The sequence below is a fragment of the Pseudopipra pipra genome, chromosome 1 (assembly GCF_036250125.1).
Source record: "Pseudopipra pipra isolate bDixPip1 chromosome 1, bDixPip1.hap1, whole genome shotgun sequence".
Taxonomy (NCBI): domain Eukaryota; kingdom Metazoa; phylum Chordata; class Aves; order Passeriformes; family Pipridae; genus Pseudopipra; species Pseudopipra pipra.
In genome coordinates this window covers 109284526-109304481 of record NC_087549.1, presented here as the reverse complement: position 1 = coordinate 109304481, position 19956 = coordinate 109284526, and the positions used below count along the sequence as shown (strand labels likewise).

Genomic DNA, 19956 nt, shown 5'->3' with positions numbered 1-19956 from the left:
GAACAGGATCAGAGCTCTCATCTGCAGCCCAGATGATAAAAGAGATCTTGCCTGACATGTGGAGGAGAGGTGGGATTTTTTTCCCCTTTCCTGAATAATGTGACTTTCCGGTACAACAAAGCAGTCTGCAATGCACTAACCCTGTCTGTCCCAGGAGGCCCTGAATCACACACAACCTTTGAGTCTCATGGCACTTCTCTCATTGAAGTCAGCCTTGGGTTGGGTAAGTTCAGGTCTAGTTTAAACCTTGGAGAGTTGTAAACCAGCATCATCTCCCATACAAAGTTAGCTATAGTGTTCTGTGTAGTCAGAGAGTTTGAACAGGTTTTCCTGGCTTTGTAAGTTGCTAGTGCCTCTGAATGGGAGTATTTTTGCCTGGATGTAGCAACACTGCAGAGAGAAGTCCTCATGGCTTTTGTTCTGCCAGCCTTTACATTGGCCATGAGACACTGCAAACTCAAGTCCAAGTCAACAGGTGAACATGGCCCAAACCTGTGAGAGGTTTTGATCTCAAAAAGTACCCTCTAATACTGAAAACCAAGGATATTTCCTTGCGTGCTCATCTGCCTGGGCCTCTCCAATTTGATCTCCCTTTTGGGCAGCTGACTTGCTCACTCAGCAAAGGAATGTATAAACAGAACAGGCTTAAGTATAATATGAGTTGAATATTCACGTTCTGCTTGTGCTGGGCATAAGAAGTTCTTTTATTTGAGGAGCCTGGTCTTCCTCAATATAAGCCTAAACAGAACCTATACATTTATGTGAGCAGAAATGTGTGCCTTTGTGCTTGCTCTCTTAGATACAGCCACGCTCTCTGGGCTGGCTGCAAGGGGACGGCCCACACTCACATCTAAGGCTCTGAGCTTCCTTATCTGCCAGTAGTTTTTGACACGTGCCAAAACCGAGCGTAAAAGGTCCAGGGATCTCCCAGCACACCCACTTCCCACTGCCAGAAGAGACGCACAAGCTGCCGAGCAAGGGGAGTTGCTTTTCAATAACTGCGTTTGTTGCCAACAATATGTGAAGCGAAATACATACAGTCATAACAGCTGTAGGGGATCCAGTCCACTGATCAGGAATAATAAACACAGGACACACAACCGGGACAGAAAAGAGACTGATTTAATAAAGGAACTTGACACATTATTGGCAACAGCAGCCTGGGTTTGTTTCTGATGAAGATTAAGAGAATTGGCATAACAGGAAATTGTTTTCTGCTACAAAGGGAAATCAATTGTCTTTAAACACACAGCGGTGTAATTAGCAAATCTTACTAATTGCCACAAAACAGAATTACAAGTGTGCGTTGCCGGACTGGCTAAGCCAAGAAAGTATTGTGAAAAAAAAATCTGTAGAAGCTTTTAAAAGTGAATATTTTTCTTAAGTACGTCTCCATCTCTGGAGATCCACGTGGCTGGATGAAATAGCAAGGGTGCAATAAAAACATATACTTCCCAATTTTCCCATGTGAAAGAGCATTTAAAAACATCTGTTAGTCAGAGAGCTTCTCTTAGGACATGCACAGAAGAATGGGGTGGATGCACTGACTACATCTGGCAGATCCACTTGAAGTCCACCAAGCCACGTGAGGCCAATGACTGATGGCAGGATGTCGTCTGACCTGTGGAGTGCTTCCAGCCCAGCATTACTGAAGGCCACATATGTTGGTTAAAAAGGTCACAGTGCTGTTTGTGTTAATGCACTGATAAAGAGGCAGGGAAACAGAGCTGGAAAATTCTCCAGGCAAATTCTTGTTCTGATAAAAGGCTCTTTTCAGTAGAAAATGGAGAAAACAAACAATTCCATATTCTTTTGAGCAGGGGCAGAAAAACCAACAGAGCTATCTTCATTATTTTGGTGCAACTCTAGCCACCAAAAGCATTTGGCCCCATGGAGAGATGATGAAGGGAGAGCAGTGTCTCCACCACCACTGATGGCACCTGGAGAAGCTGAAGAAAGGAAGGTAAAGGTTGTTCTCTGCCCTAGAGCAGCAGCCAAGCACTTGGCACCAAACTCTGGTCTTCCTCATGGAGACAGAACTGCTACAGCTTGGGGACCTGCAGCCTCTTTTCTCTCTGCTGCTTCCTGGAGTCCTGTTTGGTATCTCAGTCATTCCCCGTGGTTCCTCTTACCTTCCCAAGGTGTGGCCTGCTAGGTAACCCTTCCCTGCCTCAGTTTACCCACAGGTGAGCAGGGCCTGCAGCACTCCAGTGATGCTTGCAGGTGCAGCTATTTAAGGAATGTGACCCTGAAAGCTTTCTGTGAAGCATCCATACCTCTTCTGAAAAGCAGTGTGGAAAGCTGTCTCTGTACTGCCCTGGCCATTCTGTGCCCTTAGTGTTAATTAAATTAATGTTAGTTAATACTCTTAACAAAATTCCCAGTAGAGATTATGCCCTGTAGTAGGCACTTGTACCACAGCAGGAGCAAAACATCCAAGTCCGGACAGACCCACTTCTGCCCTCACCCTGGGGGCAGGGTGTGCACCAACCCAGGCTGCATGGTGGGCACCTGGGCTGTCCCCAGCCTTCAAGCTGCCCCTGCAGCTTGGAGGTTAAACGTGTAGGCAGCAGGCAAGGCAGGTTGCAGGCAGTGCTGGCAGAGCAGGCAGAAGGCAGGGCAGGCCTCCTGGAGGAATGCAGGGGCCCCTGGGGCAGCCATGGGGAGGAACAGCATCTCCCAGCCCTGCCCTGCTGGTTTCCTGAAAACCTTTTGGAAGGCAGAGGCTGAGGTTTGGCCTCTCCACCTCCACAGCGGCCCAGCCAGCAGCCTGGTCCCTGGCTTGAGCCCAGCTTTCCCACCCACAGCAGCCCCCAGGCTCACCTCTACAGTCGCCTTGCTCCATCCCTCCCTCCTCCACCCTCTTATTTGCCCTACAGCCCTGTGGATGCATCATCCTCCTGCTATAGAGCACCTGACCGGTGCAGGTAGATGGCACGTTTATTGAAAACCTCTATTAGAAAGCTGGAAGGAACATTCATCATTTCCCCCTGTGATTCAGTTGAGAGTTCAGAGATGCTGTGGCACTGCCTTGCAAAAAGCTGAGAAACGCCTTTGCTCCTGCAAGAACCAAGCAAGGCTCCATCCTGAAAATACTTCTGCCTTATAAATTGCTCACTCTGTTTATATTCTAGCACTGAAGCACTTATTACTTTCCTGCTAAAACACACAGAGCATGTATCTCAAGTGCTGCAGAGTGGTGTCCACAGTCCAGGTTTCTGTGGGAAAAGACCTGCCTGGGGCAGCTATGGCCCTGGGGAGACAGGCACCAGGGATAAGACCTGGAAATGTCCACAAAGAAACTGGTGTGCTGCCAGCCACTGGTTCCTTGTACTAGTTTGGTTGCAAATAGGCAGCCTGACTATGCAATAGTTGCTTTTGGAGAGAGATCTAGCTAAAAATTGGCACCCAGATACCTCCTAATCATGTTTTTCTATAAACTATACAACCCCAAGCTGTTGTCATGCTTTAAAATCTGAGGGCGTTTTCTCGCGGATAGAAAAATGATCGGGGGGGGGTGTGGGGGTGTGGATTTCTCCACATTTGCTCCATCTCTCTGCAATATGAGTCCAGAGCCCAACGTGGCAGGAAAAAATAAAGACAGATGATCCCCTCCCTGCTCTCATTTGCGACTTCCCTGTTTACCCCGGCAGGCAGTGCTTTGCCCCAGCCTGCCGGCCCTGGAGGGCTGTGCCGCCCCAGCACAAGGCTGTGATGATGTGCCCAGCACTCCCACTGAGGTAGAGCCGAAACCTGGGAGCACCACTAGGGGCTGCTTCTCCCCAAATCACCGCCTCCCTCCGCCCCACGGGCAGCTCCGATTGCCACGTGGAGTGGGGCTGAGTTACAAGCTGTCAGCATTATTTTGCATGAGTAAATGCAGTGTAAGCCTTGCTCACAGGGACAAAAACAGAATAAATGAGGAATTTTTTTTTTTTATTTTTTTTTCCTCAGGGGATAGAGTTTAGAATAAGTTGATCAAATTGGCATGTAGATTTTGGTCCTGTGCTACAACAGCAATCGTGGACCCCTTAATTTCTTAATAGGCATGGGCTGTAAAAGTCACAGGAACTATAAAAGTGCAGGACCATATCTAATCGCAGCAGAAGGGTCTGCAAGTCAGTGTAGTATTACATCTCCAGTCTAGTAGAAAGTTCAAGTTAATCATCCGCTCACTTGGGAATAGCTCTAGCCCAAATCTCACAGAAAGAATAAATCTGACCATGAAACTTCAAAGGTATTTTGCTGCCTAGCGTTCACTGAAAGCGTTGCGAATTCAACACCAAAATGCCTTTGAATTGCTTGGCTCTGATCCCCCTTCGAAGGCGCTTGCCATCAAAGTGTCTGCTCATGCATGAGGAGCCTGGAAGGAGGCCAAGCCCAGCACGATGGTTCCCTGTGCGAAGGGCTTCAGCAGCCTTTTCCACGTCGTCTGCACAAGCATTGTTCTGCAGACAGCTGATTTGATCCTTTGGCATAGGAAGGAAATGTACTTTACATAGCTGGTGAAGGTCAGCAGCATCCAGAGCGGCCGTTTGGCAAGAAGACTGCTTCCCCCGACTCCTTTCCACCCCAAGACGGTGAACTCCTGTGGGTTGGACTCTGAAAGGACTTACAGATGTTAGATGAAAAGTAATAGCAGAAAATGTATGCATGACCCTTAAAAAAGAAAGTCAGAAAAAAAACCCCATGATCTAGGGGAAGTTACATATTCTTCCTTGGTTTGTTTGTTGAAAGCTGAAAATAGAGATGTCTATTCCCAAACACTTCTGTTCCACCAAAGGGTTTTTTCCTAGAGGGATGAAGAGCCTCATCTCAGTGTGTTTGAAGAAAAAAACTCCAACAGACACACAAGTCTGAGTCTCTGATATGCTGGATCGCAATGTGCCTCCCTTTGATTAACTTTACATACTTTGGTAAGAAAAATGCAAGAAGGTGGGAGAGCGATGTGTAATTTCCTTTTCAACTGCTCTTTGTCCACTAAGGTCGCAGATTCCTCTGGTGAGTAAAGCACTGGTGGGACTCACACTCCCATCCTTATCTACCTGCTGCTCTGTTTCCTTTCTGTCATTCGCCACACAAATATGGACTCAAGCAATCCATGGTTTAGTACCAACTTTGTGGCTTATTGTTTTAGCTTTGGACCCTCCCCATTTTAAATTAAAGCAGTCATACTGAAAACAGAGCATCTCAGCTAAGCTGGTCTCCAAAAGCAGCCTGAAGCCAGGGAGGTGGCATCCCACACCTCAGCCCCTTTCTGTGGGTCTCCTAGTCAGCCCAGGATGTTGCAAAACCAGATCTGAACTGGACTTTTCCGAGGATGCTCTTTAGACACTGAAACTGCTTTGGCTTTCACCGCCCCAGCTGAGCTTAATCTTGAACTCAACGTTTTTGGTCAAGTCCCACAAAAGAGGTAGTCACTCTCACTCTTGGTAGCTGGTGGCTTGACCCTACACCTACCTGGCATGAAACAGCTGCTCAGGGCTACTGTGGCCTCTCCCAGCCACAAAAATGGGAGGCAAACCCTTTCCACTCCAGCCTAAAGGGCCCTGCCACAGGCAGGGCCTTGCTGTGCTTTGCATGACAGATGTCCAGATGGAGGCTGAACCCTCCTGAGCTGCTGGGGCTTGTGAGAGGCAACGTTTAGCCTCCAAGGCACCCAGCTTCTCCCAAAGTGAAACAGGGCTTGTGGGGATCAGCCTGAAGGAGCTGTGACACCCCTCCTTCCCTCACCCCCAGGGCAGAGGAAGGCTTGGAAAGGTTTGATAGATGGGATTTTTTGACAGCTGGGAATTTTCCTGATATTTTGAAAAGCTCCAACACCATAAATCCTTCAAAAAAGTGTCAGGCTATGGTTAATGGCACCATGTGCTTGGATCCCCCTTCTCTAGGTCCTGGGGACTGGGGGAGCTCCACTGCTGTACTTTGCTCTGTGCTGGGATTCCTATCCACCCGTCTTCCCTAGGAACCATAAACCCGCTTATCTAAGCCTGTTAGATAAGCCCAGCTATGGCTGGGCTAACTTTTGTGAGTCCAAAGTTTATCAGCCTACCAGCTCAAGCTCCAGCCTAAAGCTATTTCTGCAGGCACAAGCCTCCAGCCTCTTGGTCCAGCATGGAGCCTCTTTGGAGGCACCAAACCAATTCAGAGGTTGTTTTGAAAGAAGACAGGCATCTTTTCCAGGGGCTCACAGTGCCATGATTTTTAAACACAGTGGCCAAAACTCACTGGAAGAGTCAGAATATTTTAGATTTGGCCTCAGTCACTCAGGAGTGCTTTTGTAAGGGAACTGGTAAAGAGGGGAGATTTTTTTTTTCTGACATGTTTTGCTCGCAGCCCAATTCACAATTATTAAACGCAGCGAATTTCCACATTCCTTAACATTTGGCCCTATCTCCTGGAGCCTGGGGGAGAATTACAATAACAAGTTCTGGAAACACAGGACACGTGTCTGGGCCCGTAGGATCAACTGCACCAGTAAATTTACTTAGAGGTACCACAGCTCCCTACGCACAGCTCTCCCGAGCCCAGCAGTTCCCATTGCAGCCCCCCCTCGACCTCTGGGCACTGCCAGCTGTGTTTTACCACAGAAATTTTGCAATTGGCCCATGCTGACGGAGGAGGGAGCCTGGGATGCAAAGTGTAGAATCACAAGGGTAAATCTTTAATCATGTGCCTGGGGTGTCTGATTACGTTCAGGCATCCCGAATGCACTTTTACACCCTGCTCCTTTACCTTTCAAGCATTCAAACAACATGATTTGACCCATCCCTAAGTGACACACAGGCCACTGTATTTGAAAGGAACTATAATTTTATGACATCATGATCTATCTGCTTCTTTCCTGATCTAAATGTCCCTGGAGTTAGTCTTGCTGCAGATACATGTATGTGATGCTGGATAATAGGGTGGGGGGTTCCCAAAGGTGTCGGCAGAGCTGGGATGCCAATGTTACCTTGGGCATCCAGGGGTATCCTTTATTCTTCAGGTTAGGGGCTGTCCTCCTTGCAATGATCCTAGGTCCTTTAGGCGTGCTCACTTAAGCATGACTATCCAGCATAGCGTGTGTATCTATGTTAAGAAAATTCATACAATTTCCTACTGTACAGACTGATTGCTCCAATAATTATGAAGATTTCCCTCACAGTTTTTCGGCGGGGACGGGAACGGGGGGTGCTGGCTTCCTTCACGACGGGCGGGTGTGACTTTTTACAAGGGATTTCCAGGAGGGTTTTCGGGCTGGCAGGGTGAGAAAAGGGATATTATCCAGAGGTGGGACGAGGTCACCTGGGTGACCTTAACCACCGCGTGCATGGGTTTCCAAGCCCCCTTCCCAGCTCTGCTTCCTTTCCCAACCCCTTCCCAAGCGTGATCTGACACCCTGTGACGTCTTTGGAGCCGCGCGTGACGTCCTCCGACCTCCCGCCCGCGCGGGCCCCACGGAGCTGGGAGGAGCGCGCGGGGGGCGTGGCCAGGAGGCGGGTCCGAGGGCGTGGCAGTGTGGCCCCGCCTCTTGGTCCCGCCCACGGCCACACCCCCGCGGGGACGGGCGCGGCGGGAGCGCGGCGGGACGGAGCGGGCGCCGCTGCCGGCATTGCCCTGGTCCCGGCGGGAAACAGGAGCACCGGCAGCAGGAGGAAGAGGAGGAGGAAGGCGGGGGTCATCCCACTAAGCCAGGCAGGATGGATAAGTACGACGACCTGGGTCTGGAAGCCAGCAAGTTCATCGAGGACCTCAACATGTACGAGGCCTCCAAGGACGGTCTCTTTCGGGTGGACAAAGCTGCCGGCAACAACCCCGAGTTCGAGGAGACCAGGCGGGTCTTCGCCACGAAGATGGCAAAGATCCACCTCCAGCAGCAGCAGCAGCAGCAGCAGGAGGAGATGCTGATGGCCGCGATGAACGGAGGGGCTGCCGCCTTCCACGCCGCCCGGCCCAGCCCGCCGGTGCCGCGGGGGGCCAAGCCGCCCCCCGCCGCCGAGGGGCCCCGAGCGAGGCCCTACGAGGGAGGGGAGCGCGGCTTCGGAGAGAGCGGGGCACGTGCCGAGGCCCCCGGGAGCCAGGCCGGGCGCCGGGGCTGGGAAGCGGAGCCTGACAGGATGCCCAGAGCGGGGTGCTCACAGCCTGGCGCGGGGCGCGGGGAGCAGCAGCCCGGGAGCCCTGGGCAGGAGAATGGCGGCGAGGGCTGGCGAGGTGCTGGGGGCCGTGACCCGACGCCAGCCGGGCAGAGATCCTCCTCCTTCTCGAACGCCCGCACCCCCCCGGCACCCTCGGCAGGGCCAGAGGAGGCCGCGCCTCAGCAGCGGTCTTCGTCCTTCTCGACGCCTTCGGTGCAGCCCGCCCGGGGGTTTTCAGGCTCCTCCGAGCCCTGTGGTCCCAAAGCCGGAGGAGATGGCAAGCAGCTGTGGTACCAGGGTGTCTCGCTGCCCTACCCACCAAGCTCTGCACCCAGTGCCCCCAGCGCAGACTACCAGCACGCCGCTGCCTACCCCAGCCCAGGTGGCCACTTTGTGGCCCACGGGCAAACCCACAAGCCCAATGGCGGTGGCGTGAACCCAGAGCCAGGCTCCTCACGCCTGGCCTCTCGAGGGCTGGTGGTTCCAAATGCTCCACAGCCGCTTTGCCCAGAGGGCGTGAGCGGGCCACGGTCAGACTCCGGGCACCTGGATAGCTCCAGCACAGCAAAGGTGAAGCTGCCCTGCCAGACCCTTCTCCCACAGCCAGAGCAGGGGCCATCGGCAGCCGAGCTGAAGCTGGAGGCACTGACCCAGCGCCTGGAGCAGGAGATGGATGCTCGGCCAAAGGCCGATTACTTTGGTAAGGAGGCAATCCACCTGTTGCTGGGAGGAGGGCTCATTGCAAAGTGTCACTGCAGGGTTTGGACCTGCAGGATTGCATTTGCCTGGAGCTCTCCTTCGTTGTGCTCTTTCAGTTGCCCAGAGGGAGGGTGTGTTATTTAACTTTTATTTATGACAGGGACTGGAAGCTCTTCCTCCTGCAACACCTTTTCCTTTAATCCTACCTCTTTAATTTTAAAGCAGAGGTAGTTTAGCAGCTTTGGGGAAGGACAGCGCTGAAAAGAAGCTGGAGCAGCTATATTTTGAAGTGCCCTTCATTGCCGACAGGGAGGCACTTAACTTTTCTTGACAGTACTCCTGTTTCTCCATGTATTAAAAGGATGTGGCCAGACCACGTGGGGGCAGGAAGGCAGCCGTCCAGCCTGCAGAAGAGTTGTGCCTGCATAAGCTGCAGCTGTGGAGAAGGGCACAGAGCTCAGGGGAGGCTTGGTGGCACCCACCCCTCACTGAGGTGGCCACAGCCAGGTATGCTTGCAGGATCTCTTCAAGAGGTGTTGTTTTGGGATGGGAAGAGTGGTGGTTTCCCAAAGTTGCCAGGATTGGCATCTTGTTCCCATCAGCACTGAAAGGATTGATGCATCCTGAAAATGGCAGAAAAACAGGCGGTGGCACATTCTTCCCTAAATCTTGGGTTTGCGAGGAGTCCAGACCACCACCAGAGGTTATTGCTGGCACTTGGCAGTGAAAAGGGACCACTTACCTGTGAGGGCCTCCCAGTGAGAATATTAAATGTCCTGCCAGGATGGCAGAAGATGAGGGGCAAATTCAGCGTTTCCTTTCCTTGCTGTTTCACTTTACAATTTAACAGCAGATAAAATAGTTCAGCTTTTGGGACAGGGAAACCCAGAGTTGCTGGGAAGGCTGAAAACTCCACAGTTAGCTCAACAAACAACAGGAACAGGTCTAGTGTATGGACTTTCCTCATGGTTTTAGACCTGCAGTCACAGAAGTAGAAGCAGGGACAGATTAAACTCTCCAGCTTGGTGCCAAGGAACGGTCTGCATCTCAGGCTGCACAGGTGCTGTTACACAGGATTATGTCCAGTGGGGTTAGTGGGTGGCTCAGCAGTAGTCTGAGCCACACAAGGGCTTCACACCAAACTTTGGGGATGTAGCTGGAGGCCCCACTGAGTGCCCATCTGCAAATTGCGTAACAAAATATGTTTTGGCATCAGGCCGCAGTTCTTGCCCGCAGAGGGCTGTGCTGGGGCTGTTTGTTTAGTATCTGAGACTGGATTCAGCCCTGTGACAGGGCAAGGACAGTTTTTTCCTGTCGCAGAAAAGTGATGTGTTGAGTTGCTGTACTTAGGGTGTTTTGGCCTGGAAACATGTTTCGGCACTTTCCGTCCTGTGTGGGCAGCGTGCAGTTTGAATGGGCTCAAGGAGCCTTGGTGGGGGGCAATTGAATGCTGGGACAAAAGCTGGTAATGGAGATGGGGTTGGGACAGCAGTCTCGTGGGAAGTGGTGCTCAAAAGTGGGAATGTTTTTCTGGAGGTGGCATTCAGGTCCACTGGAGATGTGTCAGGGGTCTCTCTAACAGTGCCTGCTGCGTGTGTCTTCTCCTCACGGTGCAAGTAAACCGTCCGGATTGTACCTCATCCAAAATGTGCATGGAGATTGGGTGAGGAAGCAGGGGAACCCAGTCAGTGGTTAGATTATTTTTACATTTTTGTCACAAAATAAGGGATAGAGGCAAAAGGAGGCTTTTGTCCTATGGGAAATTTATAGTGAAGCAGAAGTAATTCAGCAGTGCAGAGAGTCCGGCTGGTCAGGCAGCTGAGGTACCGGTGAGCCCCAGGGAGGGAGGAGGGATGGAGGCTGCCTGATCCCCAGTGAGGTATTTTGACATCCTGCTGGCAGGAGGTTTTGCACCAGAATGTAGTGTCTGAGGAATTTGGGATGGAAGAGAGGGAGAGGGAAAAAAAGAAACAATGGAGTCATGGCAGAGGAAGATAAAAAGTTTTGTGGAGCCACAGCTCTGTGGGGAAAGGCTCAGCAGATCTGCCCTGCGGAGGACCAAGGAACAGGAAGGGGCACGTACTGAGGTGTTTTAATTCTGGGCCTCCTCCTCCCACTCTATTTCTCACTTTTATTTTCATTTTTTGCAGTTACCTTACTTCCTTTGTAGGAATAAAGGGCCTAACTGGTCTTCTGACTCTATTTTTGCTGTGTCCTACCCTCAAGCAAACAACTTTAGGATGGAAAATAAATACTTTTATGTAATAGTGATAAAAAGGATCAATAGTTTGTTTTGTTGCAGACTTTTTCCCCAGTGAAGGGAAGTCTATTGCAGCAGCTTCGCAGTACATTTGAGCCAGGAAATTAAACTAGGACTGAAGTGCAAATGACTGAAGTATTTTATCAAAAACGTTTTCAGTTCTCCTGATTTTGTGTGCTGCTTTTATGACAAGGAGATTTTTTTGAAGATGAGACTGCCTCATGTTAACATACTGTCATGTTAACATACAGTCCTTCAATCTGTCTCAGTCAGGACCAGATATTTACAATGAACAATTAATTCTCTTCACAGTAAAGGAGCTGCTTTTTCCTTCACTATGTTAAAATGTGTGTTTGTAAATGAAAGCCTAGGAAAGGATAAGCTAGGGACTACGCATAATACAGGTAGGATGCTCCACTGAGGAGTAACAGCCTGGTTATCTGTCAGCACCAGCTTGCTGTGCAAAATGCTTTTTGTCTGCTCAGGTTATGTGTAATAAGTGAAAGGAAAGAAGCAAACAAAGCCAAGAGTTCTCTTTCTTTATCTCCTTTTTTTTTTTAAATAGTGACCTATGTGTGAGCTGCAAAGGCTTCACGTGTCTGTGGAGGAATTTGTGTTCTCCATGAGGGCTTTTGAAGTGCTGACTTGATTTATGTGGGCTGTCAAGGAGGACATAGGGTGTCTCAGGTATCATCCAGATCTTAAGCCTGGGGAGGGAAAACCTGAAGTTGCTCCCTGGAGAGGCTGGTTCCTGTGCAGGGAAGGGGCCCCGTGTCCCCAGGAGGTGGTGTTGGAAGCCAGCTTAGGATTTATGGAGGGTTTTTTTGGTGTACTGTTTTCAGGCAACATGCAGGAATCCCACTGATTTTCCATGGTGTTACTGTGGGTGAACCAGCCTTCATCTTCCCTTGGTGAAACAGAAGATTAATTAAACAGGAGCGATGGCAGAGTTGCAACAGCTGCAGTAGCACAACCCAGATGTTTAGTTAAGTGAAGCATCACCATCCCAAGGACTGGTGCTGCATAAGTTTTCAGGTGATATCCAGACAGGTGCATAACCAAACCAAGCATCTGCCTGCACTGCCTGGAAGTGACTTGGTAGAGGAGAGGCCTGGCTGAGGTGTGCTGAGGGGTCTGCAGGGAGGTTTGACTGTTTTAGCAGAGCCCATGGTACCACACAGTTCCTTGGTCTGCAGGCACAGATAGGTGCTTTTAGAGGCGTAACATGTTGCATGACATTTTGACCAGTGCTTATTTTGTATAGCTAGATGGAAATCTCCACCTGATGGGGGATTATCTACACCCTTACCAAGAGTTCTTTTTAAAACCATTTTTTCTTGTTGTGTTTGTTAGGTGTTGAATTCTGGCTTTCTTGGTACTTACAGCAGAACTGATAAGCTGTGGGTGTTTAGAAGGGCCCTGGGCATCTTGTTTTGCAGTGAAAAACTGGGATGCTTCCCAGCAGTCGGGCAGAGAAGATCTCATAGCAAAGCCTGCAGATTTTTTTCCCCTTGGCAGAAGTAGAGCAGTAGCTGAATCACTCAACCCTGTGGAGACCCAGCACCTTTGAATGGGTGTGGGCAGCTCAAAGGCCAGCAGTGCTCTTTCAGAGTGTTGTGCACAGTGACGTTAGTGTTTCACCACTGCTGAAACCGCAGCTCGTTTAACTTTAGGGCTGAACACACCCATGGACTTTATGGAACGCTGCTGATGGTGCAGCACCAGGATGCTTCGGCAGCAACGAGGGCATTTCAGGGCTGGCAAGTGGAGAATTTCTGATTAAAATGAAAGTTCCTCTGAGTTTGTTTTGTATGTGATGGGTGATGGTAACGGCGTCATTTCCACTGGGAATGAGCAGAGGCATCCTTCTCTACCTGCTCCTGGGAGAGTACCAAAGCTGAAAGGAGATGCCTGCCTGCAGCAGAGAGGAGGGGGGAGGCAGGGTGAGACAGGTCCTGGTGGAACAAGGAAAGCTGGAAGGATCACGGCACTTGGGCTAGTGGGTGTGTGCGGGTTGCAAAGCTTATCTCACTGCAAGGAACCAAGCAAATAAGTATTGGCCTGGAATATGGTTCTTCAAGATTACAGCAGTATGCACTTCTCCTCCCTTCCTCTGGGGAGCTCAACTGGGTTTGCAAGCTAAGGAATAATATATCAGAAGGAAAGAAAAAGGAAGAAGTTGAGGCAGAGGAGCAGTCAGTGTTTCAGCCAGGATTCTGTGGCAGTGAGAATTGAAAGGAATAAGGAGCCTCATTCATGTAGCACTGGAGTTATCGTAATCTCTGACGTCACTATAAGGTACTTAAAATGTCACTGAGTTTGATGGCATTTTTGTCCTTCGCTGGCAGTGTGTACATGAAGGTCTACAGCAAGGTCTCGGGTCAAGAACATGGCATTGAAAAAGGTACAGAAAAATTGCGTTTACCAGCTCTGTGGTTCTTTGAGCAGAGAGTGTCTGTACATCTTTACTACCACTGTTCACAGTAGTGAACAGAACCAAACTGCCAGGTTTTCCACACACTCCGTCTCACCCAGGCCTCCAGATCCCCTTGAAATCACCTCTTCAGCAAGAGCAATGGCACAGTAGCGGATAACAGCATAGCAAGGCATGCAATGTGTGTAACTCAGAATTTGTTGCAGAAATTACTTGGTTATGGTGAGCCACGGGGAGGTGAGTTCAGATTCTGGATAAATGCTGAAATAAAAGCAGAACTGAGCATCACATTGTGTATGACAGGGTGAAGGCTTTTCTCAGCAGACAGTCTTTGAAACGTGTGTACAAGTGGAGGGTTTGGTTCTCCTGGGATAAGTAGATGGGCTGGAAATGCACAAGCTGTCCCTTCACAGAGTCCTCCCTGTCAGAGTGTTAGAGCAGCATTCTAGCGGGGAGGACCTTGCAAAGGTACAACTTCTGGGTCTACTGGATTAGCTCTGTGCATGTGTGGACAGATGGGAATGGTGATACCAGAGGTATTTATGTGCAAAGTCTCTGGGGGGTTCTTCAGCATAAATCCGGTCTCCTGTAAGGAAGGGGGAAAAGGCAGTTACATCTGTTGGAGGAGAGTCAATCTGATTGTGGAAATGTGGCTTGCATGGAGCATATGCAAGGGGTAGAACAGACTTACTCTTCCAAGTGCTGTCTCTGGATTAGCCACATATGCAAACCCACACCACCACAATCATCCTGCCACTGCATTCCTCTTATCTGGGACCAAATTGACATGGCAAGGAAATCTCCCCATGGAAACAGCACACCATTGCATTTGGCCCTTCAAAATTAAGCAGCAGCCTTAGCAAACCCAACGAGGAGCATAGGAAATCTGGGCTGTACTGGGTGTTGCTGAGAAGAGGATGCTGCTGGAAAGAAGAGGGGTGCTGCTGGAAAAATGCACAACTGCGTTCTTGTTTTGTAGATCGATGTTGTCTGGCATGTGGAAATAAATCATGCCAACAAACCCCAGAAAATGCTCCTGTTCATCATGGCTTATGTTGATTTCTTAGTGAGTGGGATATAGTTAGTAACGCAATTCCTTCTGGTGAGTGTGAATAGCAACACTTGGAGGAAAAAATGTCTCCAGTGGCTTAGGGTCTGGTGGTAAATGGAAATGCATTTGTTGAACTTTGAGGGTGGGACTGACATTTCAGACTGAGCACCGTGTTTGCTTTCATTTCTGACAGCCCTTGAGGTCTGCATCAAACCTGTCTGGTCACGTGAGCTGAGGCTGTTCCTGGTGACAGCCCTCCTGGTTTGCAGTGCAGAGATGCAGTATGGCAAGTGCTGGGAAGTGGCCTACAGGGCATGTTTTCGGTCCCAGCTCTGCCCCAAAAGTCCCTTTGTTCAGACACTCAGCTGCAGCGCGGGCGGTTGCTTGCCACATGATGCAAAAGGGAACAGAGATTTCTTTGTTGTCCAGGGCCGACTGCCCTGCCGGCAGAAATTGAACCGAAATCAGCAGTTTCCATCCCTTTCCCTTTCCAGATCTGGCTACCATTCTGCTCGTGTACTCAGCCATGAATTTACTGGTGCCGTGCATGTGTTTGTCATCCTGGTGGTAAAAGAGAAACCTTTCATTTCTTCTTAATAACGTTGTCTAAGGTTCAAACCTGTAATTTCAAGAGGGCATATCTGCTTGAATCGGCGCTTGCACGAACTCTTGTTATGTGTGGCAAAGTTACCGAGCACAGGAATCGGGCATCTTGCTGAGCTGTGGCTACTCAGGATCGCTCTGCTTTGAGCTGAGGGCAGAAGTTTCTGCTAAAAGCTGCTCCATGCCAAGAAAATTACCCGGAATTGCTGACTAGTGTCAGCGGCATGTGGGGCTGGACTGATGCTGCTGACATTTTAACACTACGCCCTGGCTAGCAGAAAGCACACTCAGCACTGTTTCGGGAAATAGTTGTTGGAGCTGGCGTGGAGCAGGGCACAGAGCCTCTTTTGCAGTGGGATGGGGTTGGAGGTGGCCTCTGTTGCACTGCCTTCCATCAGGCTGGCTTCACACACGTGTTGCTGAGCTCAGCGACTGGCTGCCGTCAGCAACAGGTATTGCTTTACCTTGCATAGCCGAAGCCAGAAAAGCGGGATCATTGTGACAGCAGGAGTGAATTATAAAAAAAAGGCAAAAGGAAATGAAAAATCAATAAAAATCACCTTTTTTTTGCATTTTCAGGGAGGTGTGCTGAGAATCAGGGATTAAGGCTCAAGTATGTTGCTTAAAATACTTCAGAATATTGTATCTGGAAAAAGCAAAGACTTATTTACAGAGTAATTCCACTTGCTACTGAGATTTAATAGGCTTCCAAATAAGATTTAGCAAATACATGCAGGAACATAAACTAGATACAGATGTGCCATAATGCCATTTTTCACTTGTCAGCCTTGGCACAGGACATGGACGAATATTTATAGCATGACTGGTTACTACATAGTTGAGTAATTTATCACATTATAGTTTTTACAGACAACATTGTCAATTTATTTTAAAAGCCCTTTCATTCTATGCCTTTATTTTCCATGTTTTAGGGACCTACATTTTTAAAAGAAGTGGGCAAAAGAGTTAATCAGGGGATAAAATGGAGTACGTACTTAAAGGAAGGAGGAAAGATAATGGGGCTGGTATAGGTCGGGAGGTGGAGGGAGGTTTCAGTACGGATGTGGGAGCCTGGGCAGCTCTTGCAGGACCTGGCCAGACTGTCGTCTGTCCCACTGAGGAACCCACAGGGGCAGTGCCTACGTTCTGAAGCTTAATGGGGTGGACAGGAGACAGCAGAGGCAATTTCTGCCCTCCATGGGGTTTGCGTTAGCGTATTTCATAGCGGCTTATGCCTGCCAGCATCTTTACTGGGCGCTGTGTCTGCACTCAGCTGCTGTGCCTTCTGCCTCCTGCTTCTTCTTGCTGCTCATCCATAGTCAGTGTCACCCAGCTGCTTTGTGGAAAAGAGGAAATAGGAGCACACTGGTGAGTTTTTCTGGAGCAGCCACTCATTGGCACAGAGAAGGGGAAAACACAGCACTTGCAGTGCAATAACTACATTGGCTCTGTGGAAAGCTTGGTGGGTGTCGTGGAAAATTGGCAGGTTTTCTGGTCTCAAAACTTTCTGCTCAGCATTGCTGTAGTCAAGAGGGAATTTTGAGTTCTTAGCTTTTGTGTCAGATCATTGCACAAAAACTCAGGCTGCTGCTGAATGTGTACATTCCTGGGAGAGCACATCCATTTGAAAAGGCAAATTTTCTTATCTTTGCCTTGACTTTTTTTTTTAATCTTTCTTTAATGCCTGCATGATTTATCTTTTGCTTTCTTAAAATGTTTCTTTCAATAAATGAGATAAACCTGCTCAGTTCAAAAAGAATTAGTGAGTTTTGCTCACTTGGTGCCAGTCCGCGTACTGGGGTGGGCCCGTAGCCAAGCTAATGTTTCAGTTAGGGTTGGATTTGGACAAAACAAAGTAACTAATTATTCTCTGCAGTCTTCTGTCCAGGTTTGTGTCAGTTTGGACTCTGGCTCTGAGTGCAGTGGGGCTTGGCGCAGGCACTAGGACAGCTTTCAGCATGCTTGTTGAATGCACACAGGCAGCTGCAGCACAGAGAGCCAGGTCTGCTCAGGAAAAATCTGGGAAAATCAAGTACCTGCTTTTCAGCAGCCATGTGTATGCTACTGCAAAAGACTCCTGAGTGTTTTTATCCCTGGAGTGTGAAAACTGATGGCCGCGGCTATCGGATGCAGGAAGAAATTTACTCACCCTGGGAGTGCCAGCGTGGTGCTGCCAGAGTTGGGAGTTACTTTTCAGCACTGTCGTAAGCACGTTGGGTTTCTTCCTAACTTTCTCCAGACCTTTCCAATTAATCTGGAGCTTGTGGTGCCCCAAAAGAAGCCACGTTTTATTAACCACAGCATAACTAAGGATCTCCAGCAAGATGATGCTGTCCCTCCTCTTGGGCCAGTAGGAGCAAGATGTGACCAACAGTCCCTTGCTCCAGGGAATTTAAGAGTCAGGGTGAATGAGACTGAGCAGCAGTGGAAGGAGAGACCTGGAGGTGGAGTCACATCAGAGTCATTGTGGACCAGAGACAGAAACACATCACCTATTTTTCCTTCACACTGCCCCTTTTGGGTAGACTCGTGTTTATTTGCTTGAACACAAATTAAAGTTTCTAATTTAGATGTAGTTAAAGAGTGATGCTGCTCTAAAAATGATCTATCACAATCACAGGGTGATGCTGAAGTGAGTAAACTGGCTTGATGTGTCATTTTCCTCCGTAATCAGCTTTGTCTCTCGGGCCTCCATTAGCGGTTTTGGGTGGACTTGCTGCATTTCTCCTTGCAAGGTGGAGGGAGCAGATCCTTCTAGCATAGGGGGCATGAAACTCCATTGTCACTTCTTACTCTGTTATCAAAATAGTTTTACATGGAAATGTGAGATTTGAGAAGTCCTAGGTGAACACATAACAACCTTTGCGAATCTGCAGTGCTAAAGCCTTCTCCCTGCAATCCCTCTCCACCACCCCCACTGTGCATCTGCCCCATTTGTGCTATTTCCAACCCCTTTGGGTAGGCTTGGAGGGTCCCAGAGGCTTCCTCGTGAGGTGGAAATCCTCATCCTGTGCTCTCTGCCCAGCTTGGGTTTGGGGTTGCAGCCCCACGTCCAGGATGGGTGCTAGTGGAAAGGTGCTTGGCTGTGCCAGCAAGAAACTGAGCTGAGTGTGGTCATCTCCCCCCTCTGGAGCTCTAGAGCTGACCCTGGTCTTTAGGTAACAGTGGTGACAGGGAAGCCTGAGTAGGAGGAACAGCTTGAGCTTGCACTTGGGACAGTTTATAGCCAGAAGTTGATTGTATGTGCTTTCCTTGGCTCTCCCTCACCCCACTGGCCACCTGAGAGTCAGCCCTGCTCGGCTGCTCGGTATCCTCTCCTTAAAACTCACGTTTTTCTTGCCTTGTCCTGCAAGAGGTGAGAGGAATGTCTGCATACAGGTGGTTTGTAGGTAGCACCTGTGTGACTGATAGAGGGAAGAGAGGTAGCTGTCTTGTAGTCCAGCTCTGTTTCAGTGGGAAATCTTTAGGGCCTTCAGCAGACACGACTGGGGGAGCTAAGTGAAGAGGTGTGTTTTCCTCACATCAGTTGCAACCACCAAGCTTATCTTATACAATAAGTAGCAGAATCTATTGGTCTGTGAACAGCTCTGAGCACCACTTACTAATACCCAGGCTTTTATGAGGGTCCTTGAACGGGATTAGGTGTATATAAAGGTTGTAGGGAGGAGAAAGGAGATTCCACTGTAGCCAGACAGGGCTGTTCTTGCGCAGTGTATTTTTTTGCAAGAGTCTTACACGGTGGAGGTTTGATGACCGTCGTGACCACTGTTAACAGCGTCTCTCAGGGCAGGTGCTGCTGGTGTCACCTGCGCCTTGTGGCTTCAATGAACCACACGGTCCTAAGCTGTCAAGCCACCATGATGAACTACATGTGTTGTCACCCAACCAGTGATCCCAGACACCCCCTTGGGTCCCACTTCTGACCTCTGTCTCCCTGTTCTATCTTCCAGGCACCTGTGTGAAGTGCAGCAAGGGAGTGTATGGAGCAAACCAGGCTTGCCAGGCCATGGGCAACCTCTACCATGACAGCTGCTTCACCTGTGGAGCCTGCAGTGAGTACCCCTGCTTGGCCTGCCATGGGGCCAGGCCCTGGAGCTAACTCTTTGGGCTTAACATTTTTCTAGTGTAAAGAGGGGGTGAAAAAGAAGGTGGTTATTGAATTATCTGCCACATGGAGTCTGCCACAGCTGTATGTTTTGGTGGTGGTGGTGGTTGCTGTTTGTTTTTGAATGGTTTGTTGCGAGGCATGTAGAAAAGATATTTTGGATTGTGCCAGGCTTCTGCCTTCTGGTATGGGGGATGGTTGTTTTCATTCCTCTGCCTCTCAGTTATAGCCACATTTTTTTTTTACTTATGTGAGTATTTTTTCAAACTGGCAGTGAATATGCCTTAGCTGGCATGTGGAGGGTTTTGTCTCATCAGACTTTACAGCCATTCTGGCCTTTCAGTCTGAGAACCCCAGGGAGGGCCAGTGGAACTGGTTATTGTGCAGAGGTATCAGGCCTGGAGCAGCGATGATGGGCCCTGTGAAATCTACCAAGAAACAGAGTAAATAGTTCAGGTGGCCCTGCTGACCTCCCTGCTGCTTGTCAGACCCCCACCTGAAGCTTGCTGGAGCGTACAGCATGCTGCAATGTGTGGATCCTCCTAAGCAGCTTTTCAATGAGGTCTGTGATGGAACTGGGGTGAGGAGCAGGCCACCTGCTTTTAAATTGTGGCTGTGTTTGTAAGACAGTGTTTTTTCCATTTTATTATGTTTAACTCCAGCGCTAGTAGCGTATTTTTAGAAATG

The 19956-nt window shown here is 49.4% G+C and overlaps 1 protein-coding gene across 1 annotated transcript in view; it reads left to right on the top strand.

Annotated features, from left to right (window-relative positions):
- Nucleotides 1–7525: 7525 nt before the first annotated feature.
- The window catches only part of LIMD1 (LIM domain containing 1), a 28732-nt gene continuing 16301 nt past the window's right edge, over nt 7526–19956 (top strand). The window contains exons 1-2 of the mRNA XM_064670229.1: nt 7526–8817; nt 19115–19216. Coding sequence (XP_064526299.1) covers nt 7683–8817; nt 19115–19216 — 1237 coding nt within the window. The 5' untranslated portion in view covers nt 7526–7682. The remainder of the gene's footprint in view (nt 8818–19114; nt 19217–19956) is intronic.